The following is a 20,341-nucleotide window of genomic DNA, read 5'->3' on the forward strand; positions in this document are numbered from 1 at the left end:
CTCGGCAATACTACAACGTAGATATAGAAATGTATACAAAATCTCCTTAATTTTTAAAAGTGTGATATTCATACATCAAGGGCAACACTTTCAGTACCGATTGCAAAACGTAAACAAAGCAACCTGCAATGTACGATCAGCTGATCTCACTGCCTCGCTTCGAATGAATATCTAGTGGTTAACTATACAATATAATCAGTCGTGGTCATCCCTGATGTATCATTAAATCAAGGGACATTTATTTCTGGGCATGACGATAGATAAATCATTGTTTAGGCGAAAAGATATGCTGTCCACACACAAGCATGACGAGGTGAAGGTTATACTAGTTAACTGTCTATAACATGTAGTGCTCGTACATGCGCCGTCAGATTAAGGTTGGACCGTCCGGGTCAGCGCACCTAGCGGGTTAGTGAAGGGAAGATAAATTGAAAAAGATCGCCCATTAACCCTATTTAGTGCAATTTAAAACAATATTGTGTCTCCTATAGGCAAAAACTAAACAATCTGATTAAGAAATAAATCTGTATATAGACATCAACAAGGCCTATATTATTATCAGAAGGCAAAAGATATATTACTTTATACAAATTAAACAAGAGTCATCAGAAAGATGACATATCCCCCCAGCAGCTGTCTGTAAAGTAACCACAAGTAAATGTGCAATTCTGTATGTAATGAGTCAAGAGTTGAATGTTCTTGAAGAAGCATACATTGTTTACCCACAAAAGATCCACATGAAATGGAAAGTAAAACAAGTGTGTTTCTGTGTATTTTTTTATGCAAACAAATGACAAATTACAAGAAACAATAACGTAAACAAACGTATAGTCAACAAAGTCATCTATATCCGGGATCCCCTGCCCATTTTAACACGTTATGGTCCCAAACCAGGTAACTGACCTAATATTTCTCAAAGCCCATGTCGAAATAGCTGCAATGGAAATTCTAAAACAAACATTTCTAAAACTCCTGAATATAACATGGCACCAGTTCAGTATGGGCTTTATATATAGACATGCAATGTTTAACAGTTTATTTGTTATACTCCATAAGTGAACCCACCCTATATTAAAACTGAAATCTAGCTTGTTGCCATGGAAACGTAAAAAACAAAAAATCATAAAATTCCTAAATAGCAAAAGGCACCAGTTCAGTATGTGCCTGGTAGACATGCAAAGTTTTGTAAGAAAGTATTTAACAGTTTTTGAGTTACGCTCCTGAAACTAACACCACCCTTATAGAACCCTGTCCAACTTGTTGCCATGGAAACGTAAAAAATAAAAAAATATAACTGGAATACTGTTAAAAGCAACGTTAAACCCAACTCACTCATAGCTAAATCCTTTCTTTAAAATGTATCAAGGCCTCGCTCGAAGGTGGTACATTTTTAACTTAGATCTGTGAATAACTTGTCATAAAGAAGAGTCATTTTGATTGGTTGTTCAGTTCCAAGCTCACCAGCGAGAGAAATCCTTTTCTACGATCAAGTTATAGTTATCATTGTTCATACTTCAAAGAGGATTACATCAGGAGTAATCCTATCCACCTCCCAAGTAATGTGCATCTAGTTTGATGATGTTGAAAAGAAGTGAGGTTTTTAAGCCTTACACATGAGCAAGACGTTTGGGAAGGAATAAACCAATGCTGTATTAACTACTCATGGATAGTTGACAGTGAATATGACTTCTAGTGAAAATTCTATAGATCTTTATAGTGTGATGACAGCCTAATTAACGAATTCCTGGCAGTGATGTAAAAGAGGTTTGTATCTGTTTCGGCAGAAAATCTAGACCAATAATTCTCTTGCTTTGACAATTGATATTGTATTTGTAAGAACTATGAATGATCAGCCTTGAAACATGACTGCCAGAGATTGAACAGATTCAGAACCAAAACCTTTTGCCCGAACACAACCAACACATTACACATGAACCATGCAATTCCTCTGTGCTCGTTGGAATTTGGTCAGTCTTTATTTTGATACTTCAGTGAAATGTTTTCAAACTGCTTAGTATTGTTGATTTTCCTTATTCACAGTAACACATAATCACTCTACTCTCTGCTGCATTAATGCAGTATTTGTCATGAGGTGGGGAATGTGTCATCTATAGCGTGATGAACAAAATTAGCAGGCTTCATGCTTCAGAACTCAGTGAGAGTGGCAAATGTTCAATGTGTCTTAGTCTGTGATTTGTTGCATTTGGAACACTTCAAAATGTTCATTACTGGACAGGGCGCCCCAGGTCAACAACACAAGTCCAGGATAGAGTTTTCAAAAGACCAAGCACTGAGACAACAGTATTTGCAAAATGATGTGCTTTGAGTGTTAGTGAGTGAGTTGGGTTTTACGCCGCTTTTAACAATATTCCAGTTATATCGCGGCGTGTCAGCTTAATGTGGTAGGAAAGCCCGAAGTGATGCAGGTCTCAGACGTTTACCACTTCGGTGAAACCCACGAGCACGGGTATGGTGCTGACAAACCTAGAAACATAATCAGGGCGAACCAGGATTCGAACCCACAATCATAGGTTTCTGGCGTGCCCAAGGGACGCAACTCTGCACAGCGAATCGCTGCGCCTTAGACAAATGGGCCACCCGTGCCCCCGATGTGCTTTGAGAAGATTTAGAGATTGTTGTATCTTGGCACATTCCACAAGCAGTGAACTGGACCGTAGACAGGTAACATTTTTAATTTTCCACATGTACCTTCAATTGATTTTGAAACAACAAAGGGTTTGATATTTAAGGGCTCTATATCAACTCCTTTGACAACCAGAAATCGACCAAGAATCAATATTGTGGATTGATAGATTCATTGGAAGATGGCAGTATTTGTGTCACCATGCCTTCGTTTAGTATGTTTATCTAGAACCAGTGAATTGTGGGGTAGCCAAAATCAAAGAAATGAAATTCAACACCCCTGCTCCCCGCCTGCCAAGGAGTTAACAGAGAGGAAGATTAAGTGGGAGCCGACTGCTAACACCAGGGCTACAGGGGTGCTATACTCCAGCAAAAAGACACCAGTAGCTAAAATTGTCAAACAAGGTTAAAAATCAGGCTGGTTCCACCCTAGACAGTTACCTGATAACAAACAGAACCCTGCCCATGACCAACCAACCGCCTTCTGGCATAGGACTAGGCAAAGTTGCAATAAATTAAAATGTTAGATAAACATTTATTAAAAAACTACATATACAAGAAGTTGACCATGCTCAAGTCACGTGACCAGCCGATTGATAGAACTGGGCCCATTCTACCACCGGCCTAGGTTAAGTTAGGGTGAAAGTGGTGTGTTGGGCAAAGGGACACTGTTCCTGTCTCCAGTGCCCTCAACCACGAGAATCCCTTCTTCCACCGACACAGGGACGCAACCAATGGCAAATAGGTTGCCCAATTTGGTCGCCTCTTACGACCAGTAATTGGATGTGGGGACACATTCTACCCCATGTCCCCGGAGAACTGATGACTAGAAACCGCCTGCATGCAGGTAATCTTCATGTTCGGTGACATGTTGTACTACCATTAACAAATGGATGCAAACAGTGTTTTCAGCATAGAAACTGGTTCAATTGCTCATGATCACGTATAATGTTTTCAGATGAGTCCACATTCACTCGGGAGGCATCCTCACACACGTCATGCCAACGTAAACATACGGAAACATGTGAGATTTGGGGGTGGGCCTGCACAATGATTTTGGGTAGAATCACCATGACTGCCAGAAGGTTTGTTGGTTTAATATTTAATGCCGCACTCAGTAATATTCCAGCTATATGACGGCGGTCTGAAAATAATCAAGTCTGGAGCAGACAATCCCATGATTGATATCATGAGCATCGATCTACGCAATTGAGATACGATGACATGCATCAACCAAGTCAGCAAGCCTTGACCACCCGATCCCGTTAGTTGCCTCTTAGGACAAGCATAGTTGCCTTTTACAGCACGCATGGGTCGCTGAAGACCTATTCTACCCCGGATCTTCACAGGTTTACTGCAAGAAGGGCCATGGGATAGTACTACCGAGACAACATACTGGAGCCAATAATTTACGCGACATGCTGGTGTACATTTGTCTTTTAAGATAATAACGCTCGTGCCCAATGTACATCTATAATAACTTTGCTCCTCCAAGAGCAAACGTCACCAGGATTCAATGGCCTACCTACTTCGCCAGCCGAACTGGGACTGTCGTTACAATAGGAGTGGACAAGTCTCCCTCAAATTGTCAATGGAAGATTGATTCGGACCATCACCACGAATGTTTGACCAATTGTGGGGGCATGACCCATTATTGATCAAGTCACCTCAAACGTTCCTTGTTTCCTGACCATAATATCTTCCGATCATATGTCCAAAAAGTTCATCAGGTGTGTGTAGGTGTTTCTGGAATGAAGTCTCTTGCATGTGCCATAACTGTTAATTTTTTTTATGGCAGCAGTGATTGTTAAATATATGGAAGCATAAAGTGGAAGAGGCTGCTAATTATGATAGAGTTTCATCAAACAATATTGCAGTTTTTGGTAAATATGTAATTGTACATTCTTAGGTAAATAGTAAATATGTTTCTAAACTAAAATAGTTTGTGAACGATGTAACTACATATTAATGTGTAAATTGTTTAACCTTTCATCATGTTCATGTAAAGTTTCTGGCTAAGTTTATAAGTTGTAAGATCACTTGATGTCTGCTTCAGGAGATGATGGGGTGTGCTTGTTTGAGTGGTGTTCAAGATACAGTGAACAAGGTATATACTTTCCGACAAATTGTTCCATCTCCCTGAACCTCTTGATTTTTAAGAATGAGACATTGAAACGTTCTAAAAAAATCATTTATTGTCTTTTGATTTATTTATTGTCAAAGATATAATTCATCCCATTCAGGTCACTTCAGAATGACCTTTCAGGAGCTTTGACTGACCATTGAAATGACTAACAAGAAGTCGACATTAGAAAATCAGAAAGCAGCTTTCTCAAGCTGGCGTTTCAAACTGGCGAGTTTCATTCCAGATGCTTTAAAAAATGGGGCGGTCGGGTAGCCTAGTGGTTAAAGCGTTTACTCGTCACGCCGAAAACCCGGGTTCTATTCCCGACATGGGTACAATGTGTGAAGCCCATTTCTGGTGTCCCCCGCCGTAATATTGCTGTTCAGCTTTTTGAGGCTGCAAGATTCCAACTGTCCAGGTAAGTGATGCTTCGTTCTTATGTCACCTGCAAAGAGATGTCCTCAGTCCTTTGTTCAGCAGGAGTGAGAACTGAGATATGAATTTAATGAGATGGGCCTTAAACAATTTCCGATGGAAAGGTCAATTTGGCAAAATGAACGAACTGGACGGAAACGGCTTCTCAAGCGGTGCACACACCACGACCTGTGCATCACCAAGTCCTTCTTCCAGACCAAGCCTCAGCACATGGTGTCCTTGATCATCATCATCACAAGACAGGGCCACCACAGGAACATGCTGATCACACATTCGTACAACAGAGTCATTCCTTGGTCTGCAGCAGGATCAGATTCCAGCCAAAGTGTATGCACCATGCTAAGCTAGCAGGAAAGACTCGAATCGGTGTCAGAAAGACCCCACCCACAGAGTGTAGACTCCTTACTGGTGACCTGGACGATGCTCCTGTTAGAATCTCTACAGGGAGATGTGAAGCCAAGAAGGGACCATCTGTGAAATCTGAGCTCTACTCCTGGAAAAAAAAGAATCTCTGACTCTGGGCTGTAAGCCATTGAATGCCTGCCGGTGATTGGGAGCTTGATGAGAAACCCTCGGCAAGGAAATCGAAAGGCTGTCTTGCAGGAAAGCGCCTGGAATGGATGGGACCCCTTCAGAAGCAGTCAAGAGTGGAAATGATCCTGCTAGGCCACCTGCATGAACTTCTGTGTCAGTGCTGGGAAGAGGTGGTGGTGACCCAGAACATGAGAGACGGCAGCAAAGTCACCTTGTATAAGAACATGGGTGATATGAGCTGTTGTCACAACTATCGCAGGATCTCGGTGCTGAGTGATATTCGCTTGTGTGGTCCTGAACAGACTACAGAAACTTGCTGATACTGTGTATCCCTAATTGCAGTTTGGTTTCAAGGCAGAAACAATTCGAGATGATCTGCTTGCTTCCAGGGTCTACATGTGCTACATTATGCCACACTTTTGGGAATTCCTTCAATCAGTAGTGAGAGAGCATAAATCTCCCGGTGACTGCGACAGTGCTTCTAAAATCCAATATCAAGGTCAAGGTCATGCAGGGACAAACATTACCACCTAAATGTTTTGCATGTCGGGGTGTATTCTGTTTTTTAATGTTTGTGTCAAAAATACATTTAACAAATCCTTCATTGAGGGATGTATTGAATATGATTTTTATTTTACATGCAGTGAGTGAGTATGGTTTAACGCCGCTTTTAGCAATATTCCAGCAATATCATGGCGGGGGAAACCAGAAATGAGCTTAACACATTTGTACCCATGTTGGGAATTGAACCCGGGTCTTCTGCGCGACGTGCGAATGCTTTAACCACGAGGCTACCCGACCACCCTATTCAACATGCATCTCATTTGAAACCAAAACAGATACAGCCGACAGTTAATAAACCTCTACACGGTTCAATCAACCATGATTCTACAAGTTCAATCAACTAACCACATGGCTCTGATTGTGGATATGTAATATTAACAAGCGTATAGTTGACAAAGTCATCTATATCCCCCGCCGATTTTAACACGTTATGGTCCCAAACCAGGTAACTGACCCAACATTTCTCTTAGCCCATGTCAAAATAGCTGCAATGGAAATTCTACAATAAACATTTCTAAAACTCCTTAATATCAAATGGCACTACTTCAGTATGCGCTTTATATACTACTCAAAATTTGATAAGGATCACTAGGTGATATGTGTGTAAGTTACCACAAACATAACAAAAGACATGACTCTGACTCAGAAACGTGTTTAATCATGTTATGAATGAAAATTCATGAACGGCATGAACTTGTATCAATATGGAATGTTTGAAATCTGCAAACACCAAAAGGCATTTCATTAAAAAATGTTAACAGCAAACAAGAGAAAGAATTACACAGTTATGAGGGATAGTCCATCATTACACTTAGTCGATGAAGTGTCAATATCGAGTATGACCTCCCCTTGCATCAATGACGGCCTGACAACGTCGAGATATGCTGTCAATAAGCACCCGGATGTTCCCAATGGGAAGGTTGTTCCACTCTTCCACGAGGGCATGTCCGAGCTCTGCCAAAGTCGTGGGTTGTGCTCTACGGCGTGAAAGCATGCAGCATGTTCCAGACATGCTCAATTGGGTTCAAGTCCGGCGAGCGCGCTGGCCAATCCATGCGGACAATTGTCTCCTGCTCAAGGTACTGCTCAACCACCCTGGCGCGATGAGGACGGGCGTTATCATCCAACAGCACCAGCGTAGGGTCTGACGTACACATCGAGGATCTCATCCCGGTACCTCACCCCCGTCATTGTTCCTCTCTCCAGGACATGAAGATCTGTCCTTCCATCTCTGTTGATTCCACCCCAGACCATGATGGAACCACCACCATAACGGTCATGTTCACTGATGTTGGCATCATGGAAATGTTCACGTTGTCGTCGCCACACCCGCTGCCTCCTGTCTGTAAAGTCCAAACAATACCTGGACTCATCGGTGAACAGAACTGGAACCCAATCGTTCCTTGTCCAAGTGACATGATCTTCAGCCCATTCCAATCGCTCCCGCCGGTGTCGAACAGTCAGGGGGATTCGGACACATGCCCTTCTCAAGTAGAGACCTGCATTGTGAAGACGATTCCGTATCGTCTGAGTGGACACATTCACCCCTGAGGCGTTCAGGAGGTCGTTACGTAGGCTGGTTGCTGTCCAGAAGGGATGAAGTCGTGCCTGAAGAGCCACAAAATGATCTTGGCGTTGGGTTGTCGACCTCTGACGACCACCCCCATGTCGGTGTGCTGCTGTACCAAAATTTTGCTGTCGGGACCAGGCCCTGCTAACAACGCTCTGGCTGACGTTTAGTGCATTGGCAACGTCACGTTGTGAATAGCCAGCATCAAGCATTCCAATACATCTGCCCAGTTGTTCTGTCGTCAGGCGATGCCTTACACGTTGAGGGGGCATTGCGTAGATAAACGTAGTGTAAACACTCAATTGAGTTTACAGTTTCAGAATGCATCAGACACCGTTGCCTGATTGGAAATCGTGCAATGGTAGCAAAAGCATGAACTGTGATGTGAAACGCATTTCCCATGGCATGAAATGCACGTGCACGTGTGTTGGAGACGTTTTTGATTTCACTTGAACACAATATTGCCAGTTATGCAGTTATTTTGTTTTTTTATTAAGAAAAATATCTACAATCCTTATCAAATTTTGAGTAGTATATATAGACATGCAGTGTTTGGCAAGGAAATATTTAACAGTTTATTTGTTATACTACTTAAGTAAACCAATCCTATATTAAAACTTAAATCCAACTTGTTGTCATGGAAACATAAACAATAAAAATTTCTAAAAGTGCTATATATCAAAAGGCACCAGTTCAGTATGTGTCTGGTAAACATGCAAAGTTTTGTAAGAAATTATTTAACGGTTTTTGAGTTACGCTCCGGAAATGAACAGCACCCTTATAGAACCTAAGTCCAACTTGTTGCCATGGAAACGTAAAAAATAAAAATTTATAAAATTCCTAAATAGCAAAAGGCACCAGTTCAGCATGAATCTGACAGACATGCAACGTTTTTGTTGGAAAGTATTGAATGGGTTCTGAGTTATGCTCCGGAAACAAACTCTACCCTATAGAACCTAAGTCCAACTTGTTGCCATGGAAACGTAAAAATAAAAATTTATAAAATTCCTAAATAGCAAAAGGCACTAGTTCAGCATGAGTCTGATAGACATGCAAAGTTTCGTAGAGAAATATTTAACGGTTTCTGAGTTATGCTCCGGAAATGATTTCGGGACGGACGGACGGACGCACGCACACGGACGGAACCCATTTCTAATAATATTTAAAGTTTAATTACAGGACAATACAGGGATTAACAGAATCAATACAGAATATGTCTAAATATCATCTTTCGCCCTCGTGTTTCGCAGTAACTATATTCTATTCCTTTGTATGTGGTTACTACTTACGTCATACTGGTTGCCTTCTCTTCTTCTGACTTCCATCACTTCACCATTTGTATCACACTGTGTGAATTCTCTTGTCCATACTTTAGAGACACATTTGGATACCACAAAGACGGTTTTACCAACACGTACTGCAAGTCCACATGTACATGTTTGACTGGTAAATGTTGTACACATTCGTATGTCAACTTGCACCTGGAATGAAAAACACTCATTGATTGTTGAAGGCAAATAGACAATACTATACTTATAGCTAGGGTAAATATCATTAGCCATCTGTTTGAAATAACATTTGTAAAACATAGTGCATCGGAACTGTAGCTCACTAGAACATGGAGTCAACAGTTTAAAATGCAAACAAAGACTGCCACTTAGGAAATATTGCCAGCAATGATCTTCGCATATTTTCATCATATATACGAAATATACTGAGGACAAGAAATACAAACTAAACTTTAAATAATTTGAACAGAAATATAATAAAAATAAAAATACATGCCAAATACATTTCCGTCAGTATTAAAGGTAAATAGCTAAGTTCTTAAAAATTTGTTCAACATTCAAATAACGCAGAAACACAGAATGTAGATCAGTATCACAACTAATTAAACATGCGCCAAATTTCATTACAGGTTTTAACAAAACTGTGTGTGTCAAGGTCGTGAATAGCTTTGAATATGTTGAACACATTCAAGCATCATCATTGGTCAGATGAGGTATGTGTAGTTTCAGCTTCATTGGTCCAGTGGTTACAACACACTGTGATAAAGAAGGCCACAACATTTCAATGCAGTAATATATCACAAGTCAGTAACAGTACTTATAATGTTTAACACTTACTATTTTTAAAGTGTTTAATACATTCTTGAAACATTCTGGTAGCAGACCCGTATGGTCAGCTGAATGAGTGAATCAGTGAGTGTGTGAGTTGGGTATAACGCCGCTTTTAACAGTATTCCAGTCATATCACGGCGTGTCAGCTCAATGTGGGGTTTGGTTTGGCTTGTTGTTTAACGTCGCACTCAGCAATATTCCAGCTATATGACGGCGGTCTGTAAATAATGGAGTCTGGACCAGACAATCCAGTGATTGATATCATGATATCCATAACAAAGGTTTAGGGTATTCATAATAATAGATGTAATAAACTGGATAAAGAAGATTATTGAAAATGTGGAACTAAAAAAAACATGTGTTTGTTACTCTTCATTGGTATCTTTAAGACCACTACTGATTGTCCCACAAGCAAGAAGTGAGATATATAATAAAATATGACGGGAGCACATGAAACAAAACAGGAGTAAGAGAAGTGGGTTTTCTTTATCATAAATCAAGATAGGACCTGGTGGTGCACCAACCCTGCCCTTTTATAGGTTACTCTTGTTATTAAAGTTTAAATGAAGTATTGTGTTTTCTGGTTGTTGGTTGGTTTGTTGTTTTACGCCACACTCAGCAATATTACAGCTATATGACGGTGGTCTATAAATAATCAAGTCTGGACCAGACAATCCAGTGATTTACATCATCAGCATCGATCTACGCAGTTGGGATCAATGACATGCATCAACCAAGTCAGCGAGTCTGACCACCTGATCCCGTTAGTCGTCTCTTACGATAAGCATAGTCACCTTTTACGGCAAGCATGGGTTGCTGAAGACCTATTCTACCCCGGAATCTTCACGGGTCTCTCAATGTGGGAGGAAAGCCCGGAGTGATGGAAGTCTCGGAGGTTTACCACTTCGGTGGGCGAACCGGGATTCGAACCCACAATCATAGGTTTCTGGCGTGCCCAAGGGACGCAACTCTGCGCAGCAAATCGATGCGCCTTAGACGACTGGGCAACCCGTGCCCCCTATTGACGGCTGAAATAAGGCACTGATAATTCTTTATAGCCAGTGAGTCGTCACTATCAGCATTAATATTTGAAGGTTTCATTTACTTGTAAATTTGATGGTAATAATATCCCATAAATTATACGTTAAAAGTTTCCTTACCTCGATCTGTTCACTTTGATGTTTATACAGAATGAAAACTCCTGTCTGACCTACATACTTCCAGCTGCTGCTGCAAAATCAATTCCATAAGTAGTTGAGCATATGGACCTAGTGTATATAAGGATCAACAATAACAACCATTTTTTCAAAGAAATATCATGTAAAACAATTCCCAAAATGCAAGAATTCTACTTCAGTGCATGATATTTCAGAAAACTGATAACATTCAGGTTTCCTATTTCAAGGCCATAAACAATACAGGGGAAAGAGATGACAGTCTACAGAGGGTAATGATGAGCATGAGAGAGTGAGTGAGTGAGTGACTATGGTTTTTACGCCGCTTTTAGCAATATTCCAGCAATATCACTTCAGAAATGGGCTTAACGCATTGTACCCATGTTGGGAATCAAACCCGGATCTTCGGCGTGACAAGCGAACACTTTAACCACTACACTACCCCACCACCCCTAATGCGCATGAGGAGCGAGTAGCAAGATACTATTACTTTATAGTGTGATGACATCCAAAATACAGGGTTTCTGGCAATGAAGCAGTAGAGCTTTTGTATTCATATGAACTAAATAATAACAACATTTAGATGATGTGAAAGGTACCAAGTATTCCATGAGGATGACTTGGTCTCAGTGATTTGGCTGATTGTGTTCCGTCGTGCCTGGAATTCATTACTGTGACTTGTTGCTCATGTTTGTAGTTATTGGTTTGCCTGCTCCAGAATTGATCACATACAGGTCACCGTGCTATAACTTGATTAGTGAATACATTCATTCATTATGCACAAAGAAGAGTTGATATATTACATAACAAGTACTTACAAACCAAAGGGGGTAAGTATGGGATCATTTGTTAGGCTGCATGACTTCTGTTCGATTTCCTCTGTATTTCTCCTCACTGTAACCTGTAACATATTTCCTTTGGTTACAAACTGCATTACCATAGACGTACAGCAGTATACATTATACGTAAACAGGTGGCTGGAGCTGATATAGTATGGCTGGTATAAGGTAAAGATACAAATAGTTACAACAAAAATAACAACATGGTCGTAAATGAAAACACAGTAAATAATTTGAACGGTGTTTGCAAGTACTTGCAAAGCTGAAGCAGCCCCTCATTGCCATTTGAAGTATAGATCTGAGTGGTTGTTGTCGTATGAATACGATGCGTTTTGGTCATGGACCTGATGCATGTAACTTTTACAGACAAATGGCCATAATGGATGAAGAGGTGACCATTTCTCTGTAAACCTGGACCTCAGAACATCCCTGTTATTTAAGAGTATAATCAGTATGTATGCATATCTGTGTGTATAACTTAATTTACAGACACATGGTCATAACAGATGAAGAGACCTATCTGTGAAGATCCGGGGTAGAAGAGGTCTTCATCATCCCATGCTTGTCATAAAAGGTGACAATGCTTGTCTTAAGAAGCAACTAACAGGATCAGATGGTCAGGCTCGCTGACTTCGTTGATCCATGTCATTATATCCCAGTTGCTCATGGATCAATGCTTATGATGTCAATCACTGGATTGTCTGGTCCAGACTTGATTATTTACAGACTGCCGTCACATAGCTAGAATATTGCTGAGTGTGGCTTTAACCAACCAACCAACCAACCAACCAACCAACCAACCAAACAAACAAACACAAAGATGAAGAGACCATATATAAGTTCAAATTGACGATGTCCAGGTGAGATAATAATGTGATCTGCAATGCAAACTACTCACCTGAACGGTTCCAACTGAGTAATTACTCCAAAATGGAGAAGCTGGCATTTTTGGTACCAACAAATTGATACTTGATATCGCATCTCTGTCTGACTCTTGTTTGTAGGCGTCAGTCACAACTCCAAATACTTCGATTGTACGACGTTGACCCGCAGGACCAGTATTGAAGGGATCGATTCCGCACGCTTTTGACACTGCAGATGCTGTGCATTCCCCATTCTTGTCTGATGGACGGTCAACACTAATGACAGCCTCCACAAATAAATCGCAGCTTCGCGTTCCACAGCCAAATGGTGCTGTTAACATCATGTCTATGCTTGCACTTTCACCGTGGTTGACTGCTATCTCTGTTGCCTGCTATAAATTGAACCATATGGATTAGTCTTACAAAGTATATTTAAACGAGCTATGGCTGTGGTATTACCTTAGTATGTATTTCAGAGATTGTAATGGAGACTCATAGCCTTTAACTACGGGTTTGAGGAGGCAACCAGCAACCTACACTGGTCGTAAGAGTCAGGCTCAGTGACTTGGTTAATGCATGTCATCGTATCCAAATTGCATAGTTTGATGTGCACGATGTCAATCACTGAATTGTCTGGTTCAAATGCAATTATTTACAGACTTCTGTCATATAGCTTGAATATTCAGAGTGCAGCTTCAAACAGTTATAAGCAGTTATAGTTGGCAGTGCGTCCATGTTGAGGTAAGTAGTGTTGTACATAACTAGTCTTGGTTCCCAAGTTAGCACTCATCCCTGCATTACAGATAACTTGATATTGTCACAGAGGAAGTAGAAATGAGACTATGATACAGTGAAGTTTGCACTGCCAAATCATCATCTGTATTGTAACCACGTGATCATAACTCAATGATGATGTTTATCCCTACCAAAATCGATATTTTTTTACAGAGCACTTTAAAGTTACTATAAGTAATGAACCATATGTCATGCATACCAGAAGCTTGATACCAACAAACACAGCGGCAGACAATCCATTTTCACCAGGTGCTTGGTCGGGTCCAAACATAGCTCTCAGTCCACATTGAATCTGAAATAACAGACAGAAAAAGATATTGCTTGGTGTGTCTTAATTTGACTATTTTAAGATGGTGTGCAAAAGAGTGAAAACTGTTTGAACCTGTATGTATTGACCACAGTAGAGCATGTATTGAGTCTGTTTCTGGCATCCCAAAGACGTCGACGCAGTCATGGTCACAAAAAAGGACGAGGGCCAAATAATGCCCTTCATTCGGAAATTTGTTGCCTCTCCTTCAGGAACTATTGGAACTGCACAAAGTAAGAACACAACTATATTCTGTGTCATTGAAAGAAATAAAACAACTCCAGCAACTTTTGCTGATGGATGGGTCTATATAAAGGAAGAGCCTACAGTATCGACTAGAGAGCATAGTCCTTGATATCGCTTTGGAATGTTTCGCCAAACATAAATCCACTAAATCAGACAAAAACTGCATGTTCTTGAAGTTGAAATTTGCAAACAAAGGAATTGATGCCTTAAATTTAAGTATCATGCTCAGGCAAAAAGCAGTTTCCCAAAACAATTTAATTTTCCTATACAAGCACCATTTCATGTCGGTTGTTCAATCATAGGAACTTGCTGCAGAACGTGGACCTGGCAAGTCATTATGTAAATGCTACTACTTGCGACTGCCAAGACTCTTACTGCTGTCATAATTACAGATGACTTCTCTATTGTTGACACGTACATCCTTCGTCAGTTGTTCAAATATGGATCGAAATATCATGAGTGAGCAACCTCCTACCAATTGGGATCACAACTTTAAAATCAATAAGGATGCAGTCGAAGAATATGCAAAGAAGCGCAAAAAATCCCAGAGTGAGTTAAGGCAGTGCGTGATGTCATTGGTAGAATGAAAAAAATTAAAAAGAGATGACAGAATTAGAATAAACCCGTTCTGTCACCGACAGTTGTCATCTAAAGTCCTCCATAAATAGTTTGCAGTTGTTCCCATTGACAGCCTCAAATAACATAACCATAATATCTAATACATTCATCCTTTGATCAAAGGACTTGGTATTAATGACATATCAAATAATGCCACATCTACGGCCAATATCTTAACTGATAAAGAAATCTTCCAAAACCACTATAAAACCTGAAGGCATGTCCATTTCTCTTTTGTACTGGATTCCAAAGCTCCATAAAAATCTTTACAAAGAGAGATAAACTGAACCGCAAAAGAAATGCCACCCCAAGTAACATTGCTTAAAAGTTGTCATTTAAATATATCTGGGTAATTTTTGTCAATGTTTCTAAAATTTAACATTACCTTGTTCAGAAAAATGAAATATGAAGAGGAAAGAACAAAGCAAATGACAATAAAACTGACCACCCAAACGCATCATGGCAATAGCCATGGTAACCCAATACATGTGAGTTCCATGCAAATTGAAATGCACATGCGTTCTCCCATTTCTTGCCCTATAAAGATCCATCCAGATTGGATAACATTCATTCATTATTGAATTGCTACCACATGCTAAGATTGACAAGAAATCAGCGACACCAAGCCCTTGGATGATTGCAAGCTGGACAAACCGCCCGGCAAGTAGCCAATGCCATATACAGGCTCCAGCAACGGTACCAGACCACCAACACTACAGATGACCGACCACGTGGTAGAAGACCAAGGGTCACCACCCTACGTCAGGATCGTCAGATTGTGCGACAGCATCTATAAGATCGCTTTGTTACTGCTGCGGAAACTGCTTGACAGACCATGGGGACACACCAGCGACACATTAGTGCGGACACTGTGCGTTGACGATTGATGAGCAGACACCTCTACTGTCACGGGCCACACCGAGGACCCATTCTGACACCACATCATCGCCGGGACCGTCTTCAATGGGCAACACTGCACCAGCATTGGCCCCACCAGCAGTGGAGAAGAGTCCTCTTCTCAGACGAGAGCATTTACTGTATCTCAACCGCAGAGGCCATGGGGAACGTTATTAGGATACTTGTGTTGTTGAGAGAGACTCGTGGGGTGGTCCGAGCATCATGGTGTGGGGTGGAATTGATCTTGCACAGAGGGTCAGCCCTGTGGTCTTCCAGAACATCGGTCTAGGGAGAGGCAATGGTGTCAGAGCAGCTCGGTACATTGATAAAGTCTTGAGGCCACACGCCATACCTCATTTGGCACGTCGAGTGAGTATGGCTTAACGCCGCTTTTAGCAATATTCAAGCAATATCACGTCAGCGGACACCAGAATTTGGCCTCACACATAATGACATTTTACCCATGTCGGGAATCGAACCGGGTCTTTCGGCTTGACGAGCGAATGCTTAAACCACTTGACTACCCGACTGCCCCCCGTTCCTCAGAGTGTAGGCTCAGTTCCATTCTGTCAAAACATTTGATCTTTCAACATTTTACACCACTATCCCACATGATAAAACTTAAGGAAGAACTTCATTCCTTCATTTGTTACAAAACGTGGTGACCACATGCTGGACTTCCTCATCCATATACAATTAGGGGGCAACACATCTAGGCAGGAAGTGGCATCCCAATAAGTATCAATTGTGCTCCCCTTGCGGATCCGTTTCTTCATGTATATGAATCGGAAATTATGCTCAGATTGGCAAAGTCAAAAGAAGGTAATTTGGCCAAGAAGTTTAACTGAAGCTATACAGATGATCTGATATACTTCAATAACCATCAAATAGCCAATTCTCTTTCACTGATGTACTCCCTTAACTAGAAATTAAGAAGACCAGTGAGACCGCCTCATCTGTTTCATATTTCGATCTATGCATAAAGATTCAGAGCGACAAAACACTCCCAACACGATGATTTCATCTTTCCAATAGTCAACTTTCCCTTCATGTCAAGCAATATTCCAGAAGCTCCAGCCTTTGGTGTTTACATGTCACAACCTTTGAAATACAATAGAGTATGCTCTTTCTTCCAAGATTTCAATGAGCATTATACGATTCTTGCTTCAGAGGTTGTTTGATCAAGGTTAAACCATTCAAAGCCTCCGTGGAGTTTTCAAAAAAGTTTTATAGAAGACATGTGGAGGACATTTCCAAATTTGACGCATCAGTGATGCTCCAATGTTCCTGTGTTTTTCCAGGTGAACAGTTGACTTGCCTTTGTATGTGTTTGTGATGAGTGCCATCGGTGGGGAAGGATACGCTCACCTTTTCGCGAGCACCTGGTATCGTCACTATTTGATAGTGATTCATAAACACATGCTTATAATATAGTCGAAATCGTACAATCGACTCTGCTTGTGGGCAGAGATTTCTATTGGTAATGGAAAGGGTTTTGTCACTTTTATTCATCTTAGCTTGGATGAGACGAACATGTAGAGATATCAGTTTTCTAACTGAGGACATTTACCATTGGAGAGTGTGGATCTACCACAAAAATGACCATCTGCAGCATATTGAGATAATGATTCTCTTGTGAACAAAATATTCAATTGTGCAGCTGGAATCTTTTCTCCGATATCAACTATATTCTGTACCGAGTTGAACTCCCATTTTGTTGGGTGAACCAGGAACCCAAGATGAGACAATAGTTATAGGAGGTGCTTTGACGAATCTTGGTCTTGATTTGATAAATTGTAGATTCATTAGATGGTTGTGAGCGAAGCAGATGATCGGAGAAGGCCAGGTAAAATGCAATCGGTGCAATGAATATTCCCAAACGGAAGTGCTAGGAACTTGTACTGAGAATTGGGGAAATTTTCCGGATTTCAGATGAATTGGTACATGAAGGTGAGAAATCTGCCTAGTTCTAAGCATACAATAGACAAGAAGCTAAGTTCATAGACACAACCTGGTCGATAGGGTTTGGTCTAAACGTTGGGGGTTGTAGATAGTTGTAGATGGTCATTTGTGTTTATCCCCTTTTCCAGCAAGTTTTACTCCTTTGTAGCTGGAATAGTGTCCTCTTGCTCCTTGTAGAGAGTGATACGATTTTCTGGGCGAATGCGGTAGTTTGTCTAACGACATTCTTGCATGGTAATAATTTCTTTCAGTAGTATTCGGACTCACTACCTCTAAGACCTTGCTGAGAGTGATGTTAAATAACTGATGCGCTGAGATTGTTTGGGACATCATCATCATCATCATCATCAATTTCTTGGTCTGCTCAGGGACATCTCTTGTTTGTACGTGTGAAAGGAAATGCTGCATTCGTATCCAGGGGAAGTGAGTGGACATCCCTAACTGAGTGATGAGAAGTTCCTCCTACATTCTCACAATCCTGCGTAATAAACTGACCTGGTCTGTACATACAACTCGATGGCAGAATAACGTGTCCAAAGCCATCCACAAACAAGTTCATATAATTTCTAATGTCCATTGCATGATGATCAAGAGAGTCCAAATCGCGCAGTTTTGTCACGGGAAGTAACATGATCATGTCAAGAGACTTGATCGGCTATAATAATCTTTGTCAATAACTGCAGGATCAGGTAACGGATAATCATGCATGTTATACGCTCGGTGTTTTAAAGAAAGTGGTAGGCCGAAGGAAGTCTTGGGTCTTGGGACGAGTTGTTCTTGCCTGGGCTGATGTCAGCCTGCAGAGTGTTCAGTAGCTCCTCTTACTTCTCCTTTCTCCTCCTAGACAACATCCAAGATTTGGAGATCTTGACAAACTCCTCTTGAGTAAATGAGACACACATGAAAGTCTCATACGAAAAGAGGAGCAACTTGTAAATCTTTAATGATCGAACATACGTCTTAGACAGGGTTAGAAACTAACAGTCTTTGTCACTAGTCCTTTCAATGATAACATATAGCAAAACTCTTAAAATGGGCCAATTTCTACTAGTCCTTAGGATACCTTTGCTATTGGGCAGTTTGGTAAGGACTACAGGACTAGTGCCAATTTCTAACGCTGCGTCTAGTGCATCATTAGGCATAAATCAAACGAAAGACTTCTAACATGAATACATTTTGTTCCCAAGTTATGTAAAAGTAACATTTCATTTTCTAAAACATACTAAACAGTTCTTGGGTTATACGTCCAGAATGATTATTAAAGTCTCATAAGGTTCAGACACGCACTAGCCATCATGATTATCCGTGTAAGAGCTGGCGGTAAGACGCAGCATATTGGTTGATTGCGTGCATCATACCACAACAGTATGATCATCAAGGGCATAATGATATTTTGCTGGCATAATGCTCCCTGCAAACAAACTTAAACAAATGTAACTCACATTTATTCCTGCCTTAAATCCCTTTTCAAGCAGATTTTTTTCTGTGAGCCGTGTGTTGCTGACGCTGTTTCCACTCATTTGGTTGCCTGCCGTATGGGTGAGGATACTCTTTCCATTCACATACCAGCTTATCTGATAGAACAGCACTCGGCCTTGATCCGGACTAAACTCACATTCAAAAAACAGTTCACTTTTTATACGAGATGTAGTTTCCAAGTCGATAGTGACGGTAGGAATGGCCTTAAATGGTGGTGGATCTGTACAGAACAGAACAGGTGTGTGAATAGAGCTTCTATAACCGTGTCTCAGTAAAATGTAGAAAAGCCAATGGTAGAACTTTATAAGAGCAGGCTTCTGACACCTATGCTTCCGATCATAAGAAATGTGGTACATATATATCTTTTCAGATGATGTTGTAAACTATAATGTCATTACACCTGTGAATTTAGTAACATTTCAAACCCAAAACAACAGGAAAAATAGACCATGGGTCTCTAAAACTATATTTAATATCTAACATTGCACTATGTTTTTGCAACAGTTACGTTTTTAATATTTTACAAAGAGTCAAAATTTCTACATTTTAATCTACAAATGATGCATACAACTTACCACTCAAATCACGTTCTGAAACAAACATAATCATAATATATATTTTGTAAACCCAAATACTTAAGTGAATCTTTTAACATCATAAATAGGATTAGGGTATGACATCAAAATGTCCACTCAGCTGATACTCATATATGTCATAATTAAGTAAACTACTAGTTGTTCAAGTAAAAAAGGAAAATGGTCATTGAACAAAATGAAGCAAAATTAAAAGTGACCAAACAATCATCAATCATAAGAAATCTCTTCTGAGTGACAACCAAGTATTTTACGAAATGCGACTATATCATAGCATGCGTTTATGCTATTCTAATCCACCGGTGGCACTCATCACAAATGCATGCATAGGCAAGTCAATTGTCCATCTAAAAAATACCTTGAAACATATTGTACAGCAAAATTAGGGAATAGCATCGGACATTAGTTTTGTCACTGAAGCAAAGCAATTTGAAATGCCCTCCACACGTCTTCGATGTAACATTTTGAAAGCCTTACTAAGGCCTTGCTAAGGCCGCCTAAGGCCTCATCATCAAACACCTTTTCAGAAAGCGTTGTTTGATGCTCTTGAAATCTTCGAAGAAGGAGCATGCTTGT

At 40.5% G+C, this 20,341-nt stretch overlaps 1 protein-coding gene across 1 annotated transcript in view; it reads right to left on the reverse strand.

Moving 5' to 3' along the window:
* LOC139472180 (uncharacterized) overlaps positions 1-20,341 on the reverse strand; it is a 71,969-nt gene that overhangs the window by 17,609 nt on the left and 34,019 nt on the right. The window contains exons 5-11 of the mRNA XM_071254556.1: positions 19,748-19,762; positions 19,136-19,392; positions 13,863-13,955; positions 12,904-13,260; positions 11,985-12,067; positions 11,152-11,218; positions 9,161-9,352 (exon numbers count right to left, since the gene is read on the reverse strand). Coding sequence (XP_071110657.1) covers positions 9,161-9,352; positions 11,152-11,218; positions 11,985-12,067; positions 12,904-13,260; positions 13,863-13,955; positions 19,136-19,392; positions 19,748-19,762 — 1,064 coding nt within the window. The remainder of the gene's footprint in view (positions 1-9,160; positions 9,353-11,151; positions 11,219-11,984; positions 12,068-12,903; positions 13,261-13,862; positions 13,956-19,135; positions 19,393-19,747; positions 19,763-20,341) is intronic.

The sequence above is a fragment of the Haliotis cracherodii genome, unplaced genomic scaffold (assembly GCF_022045235.1).
Source record: "Haliotis cracherodii isolate W230 unplaced genomic scaffold, xgHalCrac1.p SCAF_24, whole genome shotgun sequence".
Classification (NCBI taxonomy): domain Eukaryota; kingdom Metazoa; phylum Mollusca; class Gastropoda; order Lepetellida; family Haliotidae; genus Haliotis; species Haliotis cracherodii.